The 20,580-nt window shown below is 42.4% G+C and overlaps 2 protein-coding genes across 5 annotated transcripts; one reads left to right on the forward strand and one right to left on the reverse strand.

The window, feature by feature from the left end:
- The first annotated feature begins 1,312 nt into the window (after nt 1–1,312).
- Nucleotides 1,313–12,654, forward strand: LOC118282543 (collagen alpha-2(VI) chain-like). 3 transcript variants are annotated; one of them, XM_047337206.1, is made up of 28 exons: nt 1,313–1,666; nt 2,979–3,151; nt 4,294–4,904; nt 5,009–5,029; nt 5,174–5,239; nt 5,353–5,406; nt 5,510–5,554; nt 5,651–5,677; nt 5,778–5,804; nt 5,919–5,963; nt 6,061–6,114; nt 6,373–6,435; nt 7,307–7,369; nt 7,469–7,522; nt 7,611–7,646; nt 7,727–7,789; nt 8,269–8,331; nt 8,604–8,666; nt 8,797–8,859; nt 8,951–9,001; nt 9,084–9,182; nt 10,102–10,164; nt 10,269–10,304; nt 10,388–10,433; nt 10,561–10,713; nt 11,142–11,597; nt 11,683–11,721; nt 11,802–12,654. In XM_047337206.1, the coding sequence occupies exons 2-28, from the start codon at nt 2,995–2,997 to the stop codon at nt 12,401–12,403; spliced, it is 3,120 nt and encodes a 1,039-aa protein (XP_047193162.1). In that variant the 5' UTR covers nt 1,313–1,666; nt 2,979–2,994; the 3' UTR covers nt 12,404–12,654. The 3 variants fall into 3 exon arrangements, with proteins under 3 accessions (XP_047193162.1, XP_035459609.2, XP_047193161.1); XM_035603716.2 differs by having other exon boundaries at nt 1,314–1,666; nt 2,979–3,160; XM_047337205.1 differs by lacking the exon at nt 1,313–1,666 and adding an exon at nt 2,572–2,754 and having other exon boundaries at nt 2,979–3,160.
- On the reverse strand, nt 12,454–20,570 carry xrcc5 (X-ray repair complementing defective repair in Chinese hamster cells 5). Of its 2 annotated transcripts, none has more exons than XM_035603718.2 (21): nt 20,404–20,570; nt 19,948–20,061; nt 19,676–19,859; nt 19,153–19,201; nt 18,927–19,049; nt 18,506–18,685; nt 18,227–18,341; nt 17,598–17,736; nt 17,386–17,498; nt 17,196–17,258; nt 16,565–16,702; nt 16,394–16,484; nt 15,465–15,595; nt 15,151–15,347; nt 14,886–14,982; nt 14,722–14,791; nt 14,460–14,569; nt 14,098–14,194; nt 13,815–13,882; nt 13,647–13,721; nt 12,454–13,082 (listed from the first exon to the last, which is right to left on the reverse strand). In XM_035603718.2, the coding sequence occupies exons 1-21, from the start codon at nt 20,416–20,418 to the stop codon at nt 13,068–13,070; spliced, it is 2,184 nt and encodes a 727-aa protein (XP_035459611.1). In that variant the 5' UTR covers nt 20,419–20,570; the 3' UTR covers nt 12,454–13,067. The 2 variants fall into 2 exon arrangements, with proteins under 2 accessions (XP_035459611.1, XP_035459610.1); XM_035603717.2 differs by lacking the exon at nt 20,404–20,570 and adding an exon at nt 20,150–20,312.
- Nucleotides 20,571–20,580: the final 10 nt, after the last annotated feature.

Consider the following 20,580-nt stretch of genomic DNA (forward strand, 5'->3'; position numbering starts at 1 on the left):
CAGTCCGCAAGTGCCTCTCACAGTGTTTTCATCAAAGCATATCTGCGTGCGCATATAAATACTAAAGTTAAATGAAGCATAAAGTTCCTGTCATCAGGGCGACCTCGCCACAGCTCCTGCAGAGAGGACACGTCCCTGCCCTCGATTCATTAAAAGAAAAAATAGGATAAAATCATTGAGGAGTGAAAAGACAGACAGGTCGTCTGTAATATTCGACAGCGGCTGAAAGGGGAAAAAAGAACGTCCTTCGAGAGACAATGAAAAATTGATTGGCTGCGAGAACTAAGCTGATGCTGCAGCATCCATGGTGCCATCACACACAGAAGGCCTGTATATGCTTTTATCCTGCGAATATTCAGATTCATTAGAAAGAAAGAAAGGAAATTAAATGTGGCTTTAGTCAAATTATGGTGTCAGTTGACACCAACAGGCAGAATACTGAACGCATCTCCTTACTGGCTGAAAATTGCTGTTCTGTTATGAAGACATACCCAGTGGAGTTTTTTGTGGTGGTGGCCGTTGTTTTTTTTAATGTTCAATTGTTTTGTTGTTTCTCATACTCATGCACTCAAAACCAGATACATCCTGCCAATATTCATACTATTCCATTTATTCCAGGAAACTATTCCACGCTCCAAGCATGTAAACATGGATATAAACAATGTAGGTTTCAAACTTTAAAGGGAAAAAACATATTGCAATTGTTTAATGAGCAAGGAAATGTATTTAAGAGGTTTGTTAGACTTTGAACACACAAGGTGTGAGATACATATTTCTATTAATGTCTCTGTTTGTAAGAATATCCAGTAACAACAGCAAGTTAACATAAATAAGCATCAATGGCAAAATTTGCCAAAAGTTAAATTGATCATAAGGCAGGGAAATGGCCCCTGTGTGTGTTTTATAATATCATATGATTTAATATTAACTTGGGTAAAATAATGATGGACTGATGTGTTGTAGTTGTGTTTTAGTTATTTTGAGGTTAAACCTGGAACCAGACAATTTGATTTCCTTTTTAAATTAACTTTTTTTTAATGTAAATCAGTAGCTACAGTATATAAATAATCAAAATCGTTTCCAGATAGTGATCAGTTAATCGAGTAATCGCTCGGAGGTGTGAATTATCTGGATTGCTGCAGCAGTTGAATTCCAAGTCGTGACATCTCTCCTGCCGTGCGGTCTGGGAACATAAACAGTGTGCGGGCGTGTGCAGCTCTCTCCATGTAGGGATGTGGAGCAGCGGGGTTCATGTGTTTGTGAGGCGGCTCTTTGGAGAGAATCCGTCTGTGACACTCACAGTTATTCTGTCAGACCAGGCAGATAAATAGACTGTCGCAGCGTTTGATATTTACACAAGGCCACTCCATCTTAGAGGATTTCTACTTTTTCTACTGGGCTGGTCTTCCTTCCGTCCAGCAGCCGATCATCTAAACATCAGCTGCTCTCCAATGAAATCACCCTGCGCGCTCGTGCTCGGGTGCGTCATTTGAGAATAAAACAGGCGGCCCCCTCGACCAGGAGCTGACCCTGCGAGAGATCTCTGATACTTTGAGAATGAGATGACTATCTGTAGCTTACAGTCTGTGGAAATTGCTTGAATTTCCCGACAGTCTCCAGCCACAGCTTGGATTTTTTTTTACATTCTCTTTATACTGTTCCCGAGGTGAGTGCACTTTGTGCTAACTTTTACAAAATGCTTTAGTGTGGTAGATAGTGTGTGTGTCTGTGTGTGTGTGTGGTTGACTGACATGTAGACAGATCACTGTTTATCTCCTCTTAACTTTAAAATCTGTGATTTTGAAAGACAAATGATGCAGTGTGAAGAGTGAAATTATTCCGAGCCCAGCGTGGGACAGAAAGACCAACATGACTTATAATGGAAGATAGAGGTTGTTAAACACAAGTAGAATTTTACGCAAGTCAAAGCATTTGCAGCAACATGTACTTAAAATGATTGTTCCATGGGGATCCGTAAAAGGATCATCTTATTTAAAATGACCATGTTTAGTGTTATATTGTCATGTATCACATGGACCAAAGTTATTGATGCATTGTTCATAACTAGAATGTTAAATTCGTGGCTGGTTGAGATTGATCTTATTTTGACTACCTTTATATTAATTAATCTGTATCATTGCCTTTTTTTTAAAAAAGACAAGAAAATATGTGTATTCTGTTTCTAACCATTTTATATAGTTCTACTTTATTTCATTCTATTTTATAGGATTATCTTATTCTATCCATATCTTATCGTATCTTATATTAATATAGGGATGCAAGTTATCTGTTGAATAAATGCAGTGGAGTAAAAATGTACATTTATAAAATGACATTAAATAGAAAAAAAATCAAGTGTACCTAAATAACGTAACAGTATTTAAGTACAGATCTTAAGCAACAGTGTTCCGTGACACTCCATCACTGTACAGCAGCACAACTCTTGTCTTCTTTATGTTCTGATGTTCTTGACAGGAAACAGTTTGGGAACGCCTGCTGAGGACAGAGTTTTCACTATTGTGACTGCGACTGTGTTTTATTCTTGTGCTCTTTGTTGATGATGGATTGAGGGAATTATATTTGCAGTAGAGAAGTACTCAAACTCCACTGTCTTATCAGTTCACACCTCTTGGAATTTATTTCCTCACTCAAAACATCACCCGGTCCCTCTGTTGTCTTCCTCGTGTTTTGGGGGTTCTTGACATGAAATAGCCTGGGAACCCCCCCGCCCTGGATTTCGGCTTCACTAAACAGGTGGGATGCAACAATTTAAGTATTGTCCTCTTATTTTCCACAGTGTGGTTATTCACAGCAACATTGTTTAGAACAACTATAAACATTCCGAAGCTCTGCGGAGACGCCTTCTGTGAAGACTCACTTGTTTGACAGCTATTTCCTGCATTTAAAGGGCACATTCGGAGTTAAAAGTAAAGCCTTTGACAACTCTCCTATCTGTTCCTCTCTGCCTTATTTCTCAGCGGTTGCAGGAAGACAATGGGGATGATTTCAGGGTTCATTTTTCTGTGCGCGCTCCAAGCTGCAATCCCTCAAGGCTTGACCCCCCGTGGGCCCAGACCACTAGATGGGAGAGGGGACAGTCCAGAGCCGACTGCACCTCCATTCCCGCCTGAGCCCACGCCCAGACCTCAAGGTTGTGAGAGTGAGTTCCTTGAACCCCTTTTCAAGCTCAAATCAAGATGATCAATGATGATAATGTTATTTTTGGATTTGCCTCATAAGAATTGAGGCCTTTCGGTAGAAGTATTAAGAACATTTACTTGACTAAAGGAACTATCTCACAAAAAAAATCCAAAGTAAAAGGCGAGTATTCAAAACATTACTTAAGTAAACGCACAGAATTATTCACAAAAAAAAGGAACCTAAGTATCAAAGTAAAAGTACTCATAATGCAGAATGGTCGCTTCTATCACTGGGTTATTATTCCTGATGTTTTTACATGAGCAACACTTTAATAGCTGGTCCAGTTGAAGCTTGTTCTGATTGCTTTGTTAAATATTTGTGGTTGTTTTAACTATAAGAATGCATCGTAATGTATAAACAGATCATATGTTATACATCAATAATGTTAATCTGAAAAGTAAAAAGTACAACATCTCCCATGAAACATGGTGGAGTTGAAGTGAACTAACTCAATTTAAGTAGAAGTGCCTCAAAGTTATACTTGACCTAGTTGTGGAAAATGTGTTTAGATCAAAATGACTCCATTAAAAGTAAGTCTTGCACTGAAAATGTAAAAAGGGATGTAAGTATAATGAGATAACTGAAGGAACGTAAAAGAACACAAAGCTCATGTATTCTTTTACTGTTGTAATATGTTTTTTCATAGTATTTGTTTGTCCAACTCATATTCCAAACGTCAAATTTATCAAAAGGGAAATAAAAAAGATGAGAAAAACAAAAACATTTTGTTTTAAAATAGCTAAAGCTATAAAATAATTGCAGTGAAAAAAGGAATTTGTTAACCAACTTAAAAATTTACGTGAACAAGTTAAAACAATTGAAAAACCTTAATCCCTTTGTGTGCTACCAATTAAAGTATTTTTTCAAGTTGATAAGCAATTTTCTTTTGTTGGTGTATAGAAGAATAAAAAGTATGATGTTACCCTGAGATGTACACGAGCGGGAGTATAAATTGGCATGAAAATAATATACTCAGTTACAGTTCAAGTACATCAAATTTGTACTGGTGGTGGGGAAACGTGCTGCATGTACTGCATTTGTAATTTGTGTCAAAGGCCTATTTACCCTTTGAGTCGCTCCTCTCTCCTGCAGCCGGGATAATCGATTGTCCCATCAAGCTGTTTTTCACCATCGACACCTCAGAGACCATCGCCTTACAGGAGTCCCCGCCTGGTATCCTGGTGGAAAACATCAAAGAGTTCACCAAGATCTTTGCCCAGAGGCTGTCTGACGAGGAGTACAGGGGCCAGATCCAGATCAGCTGGTCCATAGGAGGCCTGCATTTCTCCCAGACGCAGGTCGTCTTCAGCCAGTTCACGACCAGGGAGAACTTCATCAGGAACCTCGGCGGGATCAGGTACCTGGGGAAAGGCACCTACATCGACTGTGCCCTGAAAAACATGACCCACCAGCTGACTCACCACTACTCAGGAACGGACGCCGTCCTCTTCTCAGTGGTCATCACGGACGGCCACGTGACGGGAAATCCATGTGGGGGGATCAAGGTGATGGCAGAGAGGGCCCGCGAGAGCGGGATTCAAATATTCTCAGTGGCATCGTCCAGAAAAATCGATGATGTCGGGATGATAGAGATAGCCAGCTCTCCCACTGAACTCTTTCGTGACGACTACATCGCTGTGGACATCGTTGACGGGCGGCCGCAGATAAACACTGAATCCATTGATCGCATCATAAAAGCCATGGTGATGTTTTTCCCTTCTTGTCTTGAATGCGTATATATCGATTCAGATTTAATTACAGTATCACATTCAGGTACTTTTTGCTAACTGCTGTCTTCTCTTTGCAGAAATATCAAGCGTATTCAAAGGTAAGGAAGATTATGTGTACGCCACTGACAATAATGCTCTTTAAAAATTGGACTGGTTTGAGGTGCACCAAATGTTTCATGTCTCCCTTGTTTTCATGCATTACAACATTTAATGTTGTTTAATTTTCCTCTCTGATCTTTTAGTGTTATGAACATAAATGCTTTGAGGCTCCTGGGATCCCTGGATCAACAGGGCCTCGAGGTCCAAAGGTGAGCAATGAAAATCTGTAATGAAAAAAAACTACATGAACAATATGTATATATAATTATATAAATGGTTTACATATAATTATATTTATGCTTGTTATGCTTCTTATTTATAGGGTATAAAAGGAGACAGAGGTAATGCTGGACCAAAAGGTGAAAAGGGCAGACATGTAAGTAGACACTTAGCCCACAGGAACTTAATAAACAATGAATCTTTATAATACTAGTGCAGCGTCATTTAAATTGTTTGAATATATATCTTCTATATTTCAGGGTGATCCTGGCATTGAAGGTCCAATCGGACGACCTGGTCCAAAGGTTTTCTCAGGCTGAGGATTTATTGCAGTTGGTACTTATCTCAGGTGTTGGGGTTTTGTTTGTCACACTAACATGTGCTTCTGTGCTTTTGTCCAGGGAGCGATTGGTTTGACAGGTGATAAGGTGAGACCTAAATCTTTCTATTCCTATTGTTCTGTTCATCTCTCAACATTGTAAGAAATTCTATTTGGATTAATGTGTCTGGTCTGTTTTACCTCCTCAGGGTGAAATCGGAGACTGGGGAGCACAGGTAAATGGCCATTTTAACGTTACGCTTCCATACACGTTTCCTTTCTATATTCTCCTGCACCCAACATTGTCAACTGTAGGTTGATTTTTTTTGTCCTGATGTCCAAACACTCAGGGTGTGGCAGGAGTACCTGGCAGGAATGGAAGCGACGGCCAAAAGGTGAGTCTTAATGTGACAAAGAAAAATCTGCACTACACCATGACTTTTAGACGTTCAGTGTATCGACTTAATAAACGACTGTCTGTGAAATCTTCAGGGTAAAATTGGCCGAATTGGAGCTCCTGGTTGCAAAGGTGACCCGGGTGATAAGGTGAGTCTTCGAGGTGTTAAGTGTTCACTGTCATGCTGCTACAAATGGTAAATGTGATGCACGTTCACCAAGGTGAGAACATCTTTCTTTCATCCAATCATGAATACGTCCAGTTCTATTCTAATCAGCTTATTGATCATATTTTTTAAATGAAAATAATTCACATGGCTGGTTCATTTTACAACCTATCATCAGCCATAGAGCTGCGAAGATCAGTTGACTGATGTGATGAACAAGTATTTTTCTTGTCTCTTAAAGGGACCAGATGGCTACCATGGAGACGTTGGTGACACTGGGCCACCTGGTGACAAGGGAGGAAAGGTCTGTATGAAATCAAAACCAGGGACTTCTCCTTACCAGAAGCAATCGAAAAAATAAAACATTTGGCGAATGTTGGATTGTCCATGATGGGGCTCCGGAGTTGGCACACTGCAGATGGTGTTTTTGTGGGATTGTCAGCCTGTTGGGGTCTGTCGGTCCAACACTTTGTCCAGAGTGAAATATTTACAGAATCTGAATAGATTCCATGGAGCTTTAGTTTTGCCTAATGACCAGATAGTGCTGCAACTGGAAAAGAAAGACATGGGGGAAAACACTTCAGTGTGGTCCTTTTGATTGCAAGATACATTTCCAATGTAAAGCAGCTTGGCTGTCAGAACAGCTGTTAGAGCAGCTGAGCAACATGAAGACAGAAGACTGAAGACAGATAGCTCAGGTCAAGGTTTCTGAATCGCTGCCCATCTCTCGGGTTTTCAGACATCCAAAGAAGTAAAAAGCAAAAAAAAAAAAAAAAAAGAATTAGAAGAAATCTAAGGGGAACTTATTAAATATCACAATGTTTCTAGGCTCAAGTTTTTCAGATCACCATGCTACAACATTAGCATTAGCTCAACTGCTGAACCTCCCTCTCCCAATTACTCTTACCAAGTGAACACAAACCTTATTTTATTGGAAATTGGCTACTTTTTAACTTGACCTTTGCCTTGCTTCCTTTTGAGTTCAGTTCTGTTTCTAAAGAGATCTTTTAAAGACGATATTTTAGATTTTTTGTTTGCACAATGAATTTTTTCTATTATGTCAGAGACACAATAGCAATCCCCCGATCCATTGGGGTCATAGACTCTTAGACGTGTTAAATGTAGGCTACAACTGTTAAAAGTCTTCGGTAACATATTCTTATTTTGTCGTCTAGGGAGATGTGGGCCTCTCTGGGAAGTCGGGCCCCCCTGGTCCCGAGGGTGAACCAGGGCCAAAGGTAAACTTCAAAATTAAAACGCAACAGAAAACATCATCCAAAACATCATTTTTCTTTACTTTGAAAACAGAATCACTGGCCTGAGTCTTTGTTCCTTAGGGTGAAATGGGAAATCCTGGAAATCCGGGGCCGCCAGGGAAAAAGGGAATTCCGGTACAGAAGATGTTTTTTCTTCTTTATGATTGTTTGTTATTGTAAGTTATTGTTACAAAGCTGATTCAGAAATATGTATCTCTCACAGGGGCTTGAAGGTTTACCAGGACCAAAAGGAGAAGAGGTATTTCAAACACTTATTTTGTTAATAAGTGAGAATTTGTCATAGTTTGTTATCAGTTCATTTCAACTGAATGTTCATAGGGAAGGAGAGGAGATTCTGGAGCAAAGGGAGCACCAGGACCTGATGGCTTTAATGGAGAGAAGGTAAGTTCAGCGCACAGGGCTGTTCATTGAATTAGTTTTTAGTCAATAGTCCTTAAAAACCCACTGCTCAATTCGTAGAAAATACAATACTACAGAAACTCACCTCAAATATGACTCAACTTACTGTTAAAATAATTGTGTGGGGAACATGAAGGAAAGGGACTGGGACTGGTGAGCCAAAAGCCAAGTAACAACTTCATTTGAAACTCTGACAAATCAGTGGAATTTGTTGATGTTACCAGAGATTTGGACAGCACAAAACAAATCCCACGTGTTTCAAATATCTCAGCAGAATGTTAGTCTTCCACAGAAAGACCATAAACACCCACTGCACAAGCCCAGAAATATTGTTCCTGGTTGGTGCTCTAGGATATTTCCTAACCAGGTTGTCTGTCAAATTGTCTCAGTTCCTGTTGTGTTTTGAATGAGACGATTGATAAAATTCTGGCAAATCCTGACGCATTCATTTATTTTCAAAGGGAGAACTAGGTCCCGAGGGAGGCAGAGGTCGGTCGGGGGAAGACGGACTCAAGGGAGCAACGGTGAGGGGATCGTGCTGTGGGTGGACTTCGGCAGTGGGATGCCTCCGCAGCGAGACTTCTTACGCCTACACTACCAGAGAAATATGTTCTTGTACTAGTTGTCCTGCCAAAGATAGCCTGAGCTGAGTCTGTTATCATTAAGGCAGAATTTCCAGGGAAATTGTTCAGCAAAAAAAAAAAAATGCATTTCCAAATTCACAGCAGCATAAGTAATTCATTGTGGGCTGTGGTGAGGTAAGGCTGTTTTTTTTCTGCTACCCTCTCTCATCCAGGGAGATCAAGGACTACAAGGACCGAGGGGTCAGCCGGGAGAGTCAGGGGGCCCAGGAGCAAGTGTGAGTTTTGTTATGATCTATAATCAACACCAAGTTTTAATTGTGGGAGCTCCTGTTTTGAGCGGATGCTTAACAAAATATGTGTGTGAAATATTCAGTGGACAACACATCTTATCTTCTGTGGTTGCAGGGCACTAGGGGAGATCCAGGAGACCCTGGACCAAGGGGGGACTCTGGATCCCCTGGACCAAAGGTGAGCAAAGAATTCAACTTTTCTGATCATCAAAATTTAGCGAAGAAACTGCAGCGTTTTATCATTATATATATGTTTTTTCCCTCTAAAGGGCGACGGGGGAAGACAAGGATTCAGCTATCCTGGACAGAGAGGACCCACCGTACGGTTTTCTGTTTACTGTACCTCATGATATTCTTGCACGTGCCTTTAATGTCTTTATTTGAGTCTAAACTCTTCTCCAGGGAGACAGAGGTGATCCGGGCAGTCGAGGACCCCGGGGAGGCAGAGGTGACTGTGGCGCCAAAGGAGATCAAGGACACAAAGGACTTCCAGGAGAGCTTGTAAGACTGAAACAACAACCAACCAAGCCAAAGTACAAGTAGATGAACAAAACCAGGATAGACGTTTACGTAATCTGGTGCAACGGGGACAGGCAACCCTTATGCCATGTATGCCATGCCTACTGCTCAACCTGGAAGACTTTAAGTAGCAGATTCACCCAAATTATGAAAAACACTACACATTTACCGTTAAATATATTTACCCATGCAAATAGCTTTCATTTTATTTGTCCAAGTTTTGAAATATGTCTGAACTTTCCGCCATCACTCCGGTAGCAAAAGGTTTTCTGTGATCACAGGGGAATATTTTATTTCAAAAGTTCAGCAATAATGTGTCTTTCCAAAAACAATGTACTCGGGATAATGCAGAATTCGCTCTCCCTAACTTTTCAGTGGGGCTCTCTTCAGTTGACTAGTTCCAAAGAAAACTCTTTTTTTCCAAAGTAACAGGGTCATCGTCTCTGGAAAGAGGCATTTGTTTGTCCAACACAAACTAAACTTTAGTCACCGATCATGTTTTTGATTGAGTCAAAACTTGGGGACAGTATATCAAGACCTAAGCTGATTAAACTGAAAATATGTGCATGGCTACATACCACTAGACCCTATACAGGTTAAGCGCGTCACTTTGCCAACAAAATACGTCTCATATGAATTTATACGAAGAATAAAGCTGTGAAGTTACTGGATATAGAACCAGCTGCAGTTTCTTAGATGGACACAAACAATGGCACCACACCAGTCCCAAGAGATCATGTGACCAGAGTGTGTCATTAATGTCTCATGATGTCATTAAGAAGGCCATAAGAAATATTTTGGTGTCGTTGGAGTCGACCAGTGACAGAAATCTTGAAAAAGACATGCAGTGTTATGAAGAAAATCCAGTAGGGTTCCAGTGAAAAATGTGTTTTGTCTCTAGGGAGAATCAGGTCAGCTCGGAGAGGCAGGAGAGCGAGGACCCCGCGGAGAGCCTGGAACTGATGTAAGCAACAGCAGAGTCAGTCGAATAAATACTTGACCATTAATGCATATTTTGAGCTTCAACTGCTGCACGCTCTCTCTTTGTGCGTGTGTGTGTTTGTGTAGGGCGACCGAGGACCAGCGGGTGATCCTGGCCTTACTGTGAGTAAACACTCCGTTTTGTTAATACTACATTATCTAAACTTTCTTGGTTTGAGGTTTAACTTGGAAACCTGTCACTGCAGGACTGTGATGTCATGACTTACATCAGGGAGACGTGCGGTTGTTGTGGTAAGCAAACACCATCACCACGATACAGACGTGCAGTGTGAGATGCGAAGTTCACGAATCAAACGCGGCCATTTTGTCAGTATCTTTCCAACACGGTGCATCCTGCTCATGTCTTTTTTGTCTTCAGACTGTGAGAAGCGCTGCGGAGCTCTGGACATCGTATTTGTAATTGATAGCTCAGAGAGTGTCGGGCTGACAAACTTCACCCTGGAAAAGAACTTTGTTATCAACACCATCAACAGAATGGGCTCCATGGCCAGCGACCCCACGTCACCAACCGGTACGCTCGAGCACAGACACAGCACAGACGTCTCCTGTAAATCATTTTGCAGACATAGTTTCAAATGACGAGAGGTAGCGTCTGCCATAAGAGATTAACCATTTCCAAAAACTGAATCACTTAATCCACCACTGAATTTACAGCTAGAGCAAAAAAAAATTGTACCTTGTTACGGTACACTCAGTGTTATTTTCAGCCATCAAGTGTCAAAAATCATACTCCATGTAAATATTCCTTGTAAATTCACATTCAGACTGATGTGAACACAAAACCAAGAATCTAGAAATGTTCTTGTTCTTCTGTACAGTTGGTCTTTTTATAACATTTGTTGACAACTTTAAAAATACGAGTTGTCAGCCTTTTCTTACTATTAAAACTGGAATCATTCGCTTGGAAACGCACTGCCTGACATGTCTGCCCTCCTCTAGGCACAAGAGTCGGAGTTGTACAGTTCAGTCACAACGGGACTTTTGAGGCCGTCCATCTCGACGACCCGAACATAAACTCCATGGCGGCCTTTAAAATGGCAGTGAAGAATCTCAAGTGGATCGCCGGTGGCACCTTCACGCCGTCGGCTCTCAAGTTCGCCTACGATACGCTCATCAAGAACAGCAAGAGGGCCCGAGCCAAGGTATCCGTGGTGGTGATCACAGACGGCCGATTTGACCCACGCGACGACGAGGATCTGCTCAGGTACCTCTGTGATGATGACAACGTGGTGGTGAACGCCATTGGGGTCGGGGATATGTTTAAAAGGGAGCAGGATGACGAAATCCTGGGGTCGATAGCGTGCGGAAATAAGAAACGGGTCACTGAGATGAAGCATTACGTTGACTTGGTGGCTGAAGACTTCATAGAAACAATGGAGACTGTGCTCTGTCCAGGTGAGCATGCACCAGTACACGCAACGGGACGCCAACGCCGGTCCAAGTACTTATCTAACACGTGTCCGTGTGATTTCCCTTCCAGACCCAGTGATTGTGTGCCCTGATCTCCCCTGCAAAAGAGGTAGGTGTCTGTCGTGGCGGAGATCTATGATCAGCATTTTAATGGGATGGAGCTCGGTCATTTTTTCGTTTTCTTTATAGAACCCGATGTGGCTCAGTGCGTCGGGCGGCCAGTAGATCTGGTCTTTCTGCTCGATGGCTCGGAGCGCCTCGGGACAGAGAACTTCCAGCATGTCAGAGAATTTGTGCAGAAGGCGTCGGAGAGACTGGGACTCGCCCAGAGCAGTACCGATCGCATGCGAGCCCGCATGGCGCTGGTTGAGTTCGGCAAGGAGAGCGAGAACCACATAGCCTTCCCCCTCACACACGACCCTGCCCTCATCGCTGACGGCATTGCACGCATGCCTTATCTGGATTCTTCCTCGAGCGTGGGGCCCGCCATCATCCACGCCATAGACAACGTCTTGGGTAAAGGAAATGCTCGCCAGACGAGACACGAGGCAGAGGTTTCGTTCGTCTTCATCACAGACGGCGTCACCGGCAGCAGCAACCTGGAGGAGGCAGTTAGCGCGATGCGCGGGGCACAGGTCGTCTCCACAGTGATAGCCACCGGCAGTGACATTGACCAGGAAGTCCTAATGAAGCTGGCTATGAGTGACCCGGACGCCATCTTTAAAGGAAAAGACTTGTCTGATCTGTCTCGGTCCAGCTTCTTTGACCGTTTCATCCGGTGGGTATGTTAAAGAGGGACCATACTCATGTGGACATGAATATCATGCTGGTGCTACTGCTGTTCATCTAACATTTTAAACAGGAGATATGTTTATTATGATTCCACTATGCACTCCACAATTTCAAAAAGATGCCACTTAAACTGTATTCATCCTCAGTATTTTTTTCCAACAAATATATAAAACAAGTTGAGCATTCTTCAACACTTAAAACTTTACTGATCAAAAATAATAAACTTGCAGTCTGTTGGCTGCTGAGGTGCTGTCTTCTGTGAAGTCCCAAATGTTCCCAAGTGTACACAAATCTCGACATTCAAAGCACTCGCTGTGTCCAACATTACTGCCTATTACAAAAGGAATTATAACCAGATATTCATACGATTGACAATAATTTTGAGACTGGCATTTATGACAAAACACATCTAAAGCCCTAAACATAGTTTTTGAATAGAGTAAAGAGTAGTCTTTCTTTTTCACATACTGGTGTAAACACCCGTTCATTCAAACCCTGTGCAGTATTGCATGCAGTTGCTTGATGTCACCAGTTGCAAAGTATCACCAAGTGGGAGGCTGAACAGTGGACGGCTGGATTGGTTTGGTCTGGTCAGACTGAAAGACGGCATTCTTCTCATTTCTCTCTGCATGGCCACCGCAGACTCTCCCATGGCCTCCCTTCTTACATCATGTCCAGCTGCACAGGAAGAGGGGGGGTTGGTTAAGACCATAGAGTTTATATCAGTGGTCTCAATAGGCCCAGGATCATTATCAGACATACAGTGATGCATATCGTATACAGGAAATAGCTTCAACATGAGTTTGGGGCACATCAGTTAAATTAAAACCTGAAAAGGGTCGTCACAGAAAACAATCACACAAAAACAGTTTTCAGACACAAACTCTGTAAAACGTCCAGAAAATGGGATTCTGGAGTTTTCCTTTCAAGTGTGACGAACAGACATGTTTACAACGTAAACCAACATTTTCCTGTTTACCAACGGGAAAATGTCCTTAACATTCAGCGGTGCCTGGGTAGAGCACGCAGGAGGCAGAGCGATTATTCCGCGGAGGAAAGCAGTGTTTTTGTTTACAGTCATTAACACGCCCAACTCGCTCGCTCTGATTATTCTGAAGATTTTCGGCGGTAGTCTCACACGGGCTTCAGAAAAAAGTTCTGGACAATGTTGTGGGACATTTGCATCCTCACATTAAGCCCCTCCGGACAGAAGTGCATGTCTGGAAGCAGCTTCACACTTACCAAGTCATCGAAATCTCCTGTATCTTCAGCTGGGGGTGCAGTCGTCTCCTCTTTCTTCTCCTCAGCAACCAGAAACTGAGAACAAAGGCCGGATTGAGTCAGTGTCTCAAGATCACCTTCATTTCAGAATATTCAGTCACTCGTTCCTCATCAGCTCACACACGTCACCTGATTAGCCTCGTTTTTGGACACGAAGCTTCCATCAACCTCGTCCTTGCTGATCAGAGTTATGGCATCTGTCAAACAGCAAGAGTCAAGTCCTGTGAAATGCTTTCAGACACTTGAGGCATTTTCAAGCATCAGTCAGCCATTTTTGTGCCGTTCACTTATTTCTGAACAGCAGCAATAAACTCAAGAATCTATGCAAACATTTCATCTCTTCTCAGGGGATGAATGGTTTGTGAAAGAGTGAGAGGAACCCCACAGCCCTGAGTAAAGAGACTTATTGTACCTTGAACGAGCAGGTCCCAGAAGACCTCGAGTCCTCTGTTCGGAATGCTCCTCTTCAAAGACTGGAGGTAGCTATTGTACAGCTCAGCATTTCCCTGCTGAATTTTTGAAAGAGATGAAACACAAACATTTACGAGTCTCCTTAAAGCTCACATTTACATGCAGACAGATAAGTGCATTCGCACAGTAACTGGCCTCAATTCAAGCTGAGACATAAAACAGACTTAGTCGTAATCTCCTCGAGTTGAATCTCCACACTGTCTGATATCTAAAGGATATTTGAAAAACAGACTCTTACAGAAAACAGAAAACCCCCACTGCATCATGCATTTCCCAAATGGAAGATAGTGAATGTTTATTTACCTTGACGGACTGCTCTCTAAAAGCCTGGATACAAGTGATGCTTTTCATGTAGTAGTGTGTGTTCTTGTTGCCAAGCAACTGCTCTATCCTGTGAGTCAGCTGCTGACAGACTGGAGAGGACACAGGGGTCACCACAACCACACATAGAGAAACACAAAAGCAAGGGCTGAACATGCGTCATGGCGGTTTATAAAACACAACAAATTAAATAAAAAAGATCAGCCCAGTTCACCATTAAATAAAGGGAAAAAGTGGAGTTCACCTTCTCCGAATGGAAGACTCTTCCTCTTGATCAGAGTGCAGAAGTCTCGGTCTGGATTAACACTTCCCACCTGGTTAAGTAGTTAATATTAGTCATGGTTGAGGTAAAATGGAAATTCTTAGGGTAAGGCCGTTCAAGTGGTTTCTCGCTCCCCTGATTCTTACCGAAGTAACAGAGCCTTCAGCAATGTCGGCCAGATTATACTCCTCCTCTTCTTCTTCGTCATCTCCTTTTGCCTTTTTGGCATCCGGCACCTCCGAGCTGTAAATCACAAAGGGCTCAGTTAAAACACTGAAATAGTTTCAGAAACTATTGTTTATGTAATGTGGAAAAACCTCAAACTGCCACGCAATCAGCGTTACAATCAGAGTTACTAACAGCCATGTCCATGACATTAAGAGACCCAGTACAACACTGAATCACACTCACTCTTTGCCAAAAATCTGAGCACTAGTCTTCAGCTTCTTTTTCTTCTCCACTTGCGTGAGTGGAAACTTCTTCTTCATCTCCTCGAGAGGAGCTTGGCAACGTTCGCTAATGACCTCAGGGCGCTCGAGAGCAGCCTTCAGCCACGACTCCATGGGGGGAAGGGGGGTACCGGGACATACTGCCCGATGATGCAGACACTAAAAACAGAGGTTTGGTCAAGGAAGAGAGTCAGACGGCGACTGGTTGGACATGAATAGCTGCGAGCTGGTGAAGCTCTCGTCAGGCTGTGTGAAACACAAACTGTGTTGCCGTACCTGGAAGTGCCTCTGGAAGGCAGGGTTGGGAATGTGATGGACCTTCAACATGTCACGTTTTTCTCCATTCTCGTCTTCCTCGACCAACATCATAGAGTCAATGAGAGAGTCCACAGCAGAAAGCTGAGTTTCTGAAGAAATCACAGAGAGCACCGCAGTCTTTTCATTTATGTATCTCTTTAACACAATATACATCATCATTTACACTAGTAATTCATTTCAGAGGGACGTGTTGTACTTTTTACTATCTGACAGCTGACCCAGTTACCTTTTAGTTCAAGATTTTATTCATAAAACACATATATTATCAGTTTATAAAATGTTATTTAACTTATTGTTACAATACAGTTAATGGGAAAGTCGGCACCGATTTATTGGATCCCACAGTATATGACAAATATATTTGCATATCTAGTAAGTTCACCTTTAATACCTAAGTGTCAAAGTTTCCCTGCTAATACTTGTGTACTTTCAAATAAGTACAACATTAAATGCAGGAATTTTACTTAATGGAGGTTGTTTTTTTTCATGTGGTATGAGTACATTTACTTAAGCCAGATGTAGACTAGCAAAGTAACAGCAGATGCATGTCCACATGCTGATGTCTGCCATCTGCAGGCAACAAAAGAAGTGGTGCAGTAGTGTTATAATAGTGCAGCTTTACCTTCAGTGTCTGTAGGAGGCAACATGATATGTTTACATTAGCAGGTCATAGCAGCTGTAATGGAAGATGAAAAGATCCCTGTTGCAGAGAATCTGCTGCAGGTTGATCATGAACGTGTGAGTTGAAAGGTGAGATGCTTCATATTTAGAAAGAATGTTTATACAGTAACATCCAAGTCCTCCATTATGTTTATCAGCACTTTTGTCAGCACTTTTCATCAACAAGAGTAACTACTTTGAATAAACATGACATCCACAAACGGTACCTGACGGTGTGAACTTCTTGTTGTTCTCAAGAGAAGGAAACGTAAACTGTCTGAGGTCTTCTGTGAAGGGCAGCTGGACGTACATCAGACACTACGGAGGGACACAGATGGATAGTTACCTCTTTGCTATTTGACACAGATTTGAGCATGTGTAGGAGTCTATAATCTCACCTCGTAGTCCCGCTTGATACAAGGGAAAGCGGCTCCTATTTGAGGGTTGCTGCGCCGGTCGTAGGCGTAACGCACAATGGCCACCATTTTGCATTCATCCAGCGCCCGGATGACGGCCGACAGCGCCACTCCTGCATGCTGGAGTATAAATAGACATGAGCAATGTCATCAAAATACAGTCACTGTAGGAGCCGTTAATTGTTTGTTGTTGGCAGTATTATTTTGTTGAGATCTTGTATGATTTTAGATCATTGGTGGCGGTTATAAAATGCACAGGAAGGTGTGTTTATATATACGGGCATAGGTCACAGGAAATGAAAGGCACAGGTAGAGGGAGCGCACACCGTTCTTTACAGACCAGCTAAAGACTGACAGATCTTGAGGTCAAAGATCAACACACTACAGCCACATGAATGGAATCATCTGGCATGTTCACCATCTGCTCAACAACCTCAATAAACAATAAGCTAAAATGAAATACTCAAAGAGTGGGAAATCTGTTGTACTGCGTAAGAACACCTTCAACCTACCTGTGTCATAATGGTTATTTAGGCCAAGAAAGGAAATTGATGGACAGAAGAAAATTGCCATTAAAGTCACAAGCAATGTATTCAGTTCTCTCTCGTCTCACCTCATCACCCCTGGCAGCAAAAATCTTGATGACCTGATTTCCCATGAATTGATGACGGCGTACCTGCACGCAGACAGTAAAAACAAACGGTATGTGAATAAAGTAACCATCCGAATCACAAAGTTTCAGGTTTACACCACATTTGTTTGACTTAGTTCGTTATTACAAACCAATATAAAAAGTACGATACCGTGTTCTCTTTTGCAAAGCCAAGAACAGCAAAGCATTTGCCGTCGTGCGTGTACTTCATCTGGTCTTGATCCACTTTGGAGAAGGGAACAATGTCACTTCCATAAAGAAAACCTGTTAACAGAAAACAAGTGAATTTTAATGATGAATGAATTCAATTTCCCTGGGTGGAACAACAACGTAAGCACTCCGATGTCAAAAAAACTCTCTCACCTTGAATAGTGTCGTCCTTTTGCACCTCAGTCTCGTTGTCATCGTCCAGGCAGTAGACAGTCTCTCTCTTCACGTCTTCTTTCTGGGCGGTTTGAGCGTCGACTGTGGCCCATATTTTCTTTAGCTTCTCTTCTGTCACCTGTTGGACATATGTAATATCCCAGAATGGCTTCCCTAAATTTATCAAGCACCTCAATGTTGTGGGGGCAGCGCGGTGGTGTAGGGGGTTAGCACTACCACCTCACAGCACGAAGGTAAAGTTTACATGTTCTCCCTGTGTATCCTGCTTTCTGCCACAGTCCAAAGACATGCAGTTTGGAGTTTAATTAATTAGAATCTCATAGGTGTGAATGTAAATGGTTGTTGTCTCTGTATTTTGGCCCTGTGATTGGCTGGTGAACCCCGCCTCTCACTTTAAAGCCAGCTGGGATCGATGGAGCTTCAGCCCCCCATGACCCTTAGAAGGATAAGTGGTATATAGAAAATGGATGGATGGAGCAGCTTTTTTGTGATTGTGTCACAAACGGATTTGTTTTTAAAACAAAAAAAGAAAGAAAAAACAGACCAGAACCAGAACCAGACCTACAGTTTCCTCTGGATGTGAGGCATTTGCTCCCTAGTTTACTTACTGCTTTGAACCCAACAATACGGATAGACAGAGAGCTGCCAATTGTCAGCTGACAGGGCCAGGCCATGGGTCTCCTCTCGATTCCCTTGAACATGCGCAGCTGCTCAATTGCATTCCTACAGGGCAAGAGTAAACCATACCGAAAACTTAGTCACATGACCTCATCCCAGAAGAGCATTATCAACCCATAAATATAGAAGGATGTGATTCAGAGACAGACAAGAAAAAAAAGATGAAGACATGAAAATGATTATCTTGTGTTTAATAAGAGCCTTCTGACCTGAATGTATGGATTTGATCCAGGCCGTCCTCCTCATCCAGAGTCAGCATGATGTGTTTCATCATGTCCACACTGTCTTTCTGTTCCATGGACAGACCTTTGCCAGTGCCTGGGTGACCGGGGCTTCGTCTCCCCCCATTCCCCCCGCCCTCCTCGTCGTCCTTCACAGGGAAAGGCAAACTGACGAGGCAAATGACCACAGTCAAAGTAAAGAAAATAAACTGCAAACGGATTCAATGTCACAACCAATGTCACGAAACTAGTGTGAATTCATTTTAAAAGACATCTGTTTAATATGGACACGCTTTGATAACACACATTTTTTCCAGACTGTCAAACAGCCTGAATTTGTTGCCCTGTCAAATATAAGAAGAATAAATATTTGTTTTGAAATTACATTGTAAATATGTTTGAGCCTTACAAGAACTGTAATGTGATGCCAGCTCGTTTCAGGTTTTCAATTATAACATCCAGGTGGTCTGAACTAGACTGGGCGTTGAGGTCTGTCAGGAGGGCAATGTTGAGACGATCGTACTTCTTCCCCCTGAAAAGAGAAAACCCCAGACACAATCTCAGTCATGTTACTGAAGAACCGGTTATTCATTCAGCAGAGTGAAGTGAGTTACAAGATACAAGCGGCTTCTTACTTAGTTTCTTTCTGAAGGAGATCCATGCAGACAACAAGAGCATCCAGCCCTGTTGAACAGTAGTTAAGGAGTTATTTCACAGTACAAACTCTGAATGTGAACTTGGGGATATCATCGTTAGGGGTTTATATGTTAAGACTCACAATTAAAAAAAGATGTCACAACTTCACTCAAAATGTAATGCCAGTCAAATGTTTGTAGGTTGTGGTAAATAATGCAAAGTCAATTTCTCTTGGAGCTTTCACGAATTATGATATAAATAACCAAACTTAACCAGTGTCTATTTGGCTTATTCAGAAAATAAATATATATATAAGACAAAACAACTTTTTAACAAAACAAAACAAGTAAAAAAAGCACCTTAATGTGAGTCTTAACATAAAAGTTATCTTAAAATATCAGGCAACATATGAACCAAATTGTTGTAATACCTGCATATGTACAGTTCTTCCGCTGCAACATGAAAGTGACCATCAATTGTAGCAGACATAACCCTCGATGAACTGATCGGTCGAAAGGATACAATCTGCCTGCTGACTCTCTGGGTGGATCTGATTCTCAATTTCCTCCAGGAGCTCAAAGTCAGCCACCATGAGGTGGCGGTGGATGGTGATGTGCTGGTACTGCCTGTCCAGGGCCAGAGGGTTCTTGGTGTCTTCTGTGCCGAACAGGACTAAAGCCAGCTCATCCTTTGTCTCCGCAAAAACCTGTCAGAACAAAAGACATGTTAGTACGTATACAAGATGACGTTGTAGTCGTTAGTTTGATAAATGTTTCACGAACGCGTAAATGTACCTGACGCTGGACAAACTTCTGGATGACTTTTTTGGCCAGTTCGAAGGGAGGCTCCTCACCCGGGCCAGAGTTGGACATGGAGAAGCCCACGTCCATACACAGCACCAGCGCTGACTGCAGAGGAACAAATCATCCTTTAATACAGCGCAGGTCTTAATTCAGGGCGACTTGTTCGGTTCGGCACATTAAAGGTGACACAAACCAGGAAGCGTTTTCCAGATTTCATTTTGAGGACACGTGTTCTCGCGTTGTTAAAACGAGTGTAGTGTGTACACGGTCAACACGGGGAGTGTCGCCGTCGGCTTCAGTCCCAGTCTCAACATGTCGCTCACACGTCCGACATTCTTTGGAACTGCAAACCGCTTATATCATCCACACGAACAGCTACACGACAAGACTTTAACAAACTGACAAATAAGTGAATTTCCTCAAGAAATGTCAGGTAACGTCACTTACTTTTGACCCTGCCATCTTCCCCGCTTTCCCTGCCGCGAAGAAGATGTGTCACTCTGTTATGGCTCCGGAGAGAAACTGTGGACGGCGCAAAAAAGAGGTTCTTGTTCACAGTGAGAATTGTTCCGTGGTTGTTCCGGCATCGAACTCGGTCGAGTCCCCCTACGAAAATTACGACAC

Source organism: Scophthalmus maximus, chromosome 14 (genome assembly GCF_022379125.1).
Source record: "Scophthalmus maximus strain ysfricsl-2021 chromosome 14, ASM2237912v1, whole genome shotgun sequence".
Taxonomy (NCBI): Eukaryota; Metazoa; Chordata; class Actinopteri; order Pleuronectiformes; family Scophthalmidae; genus Scophthalmus; species Scophthalmus maximus.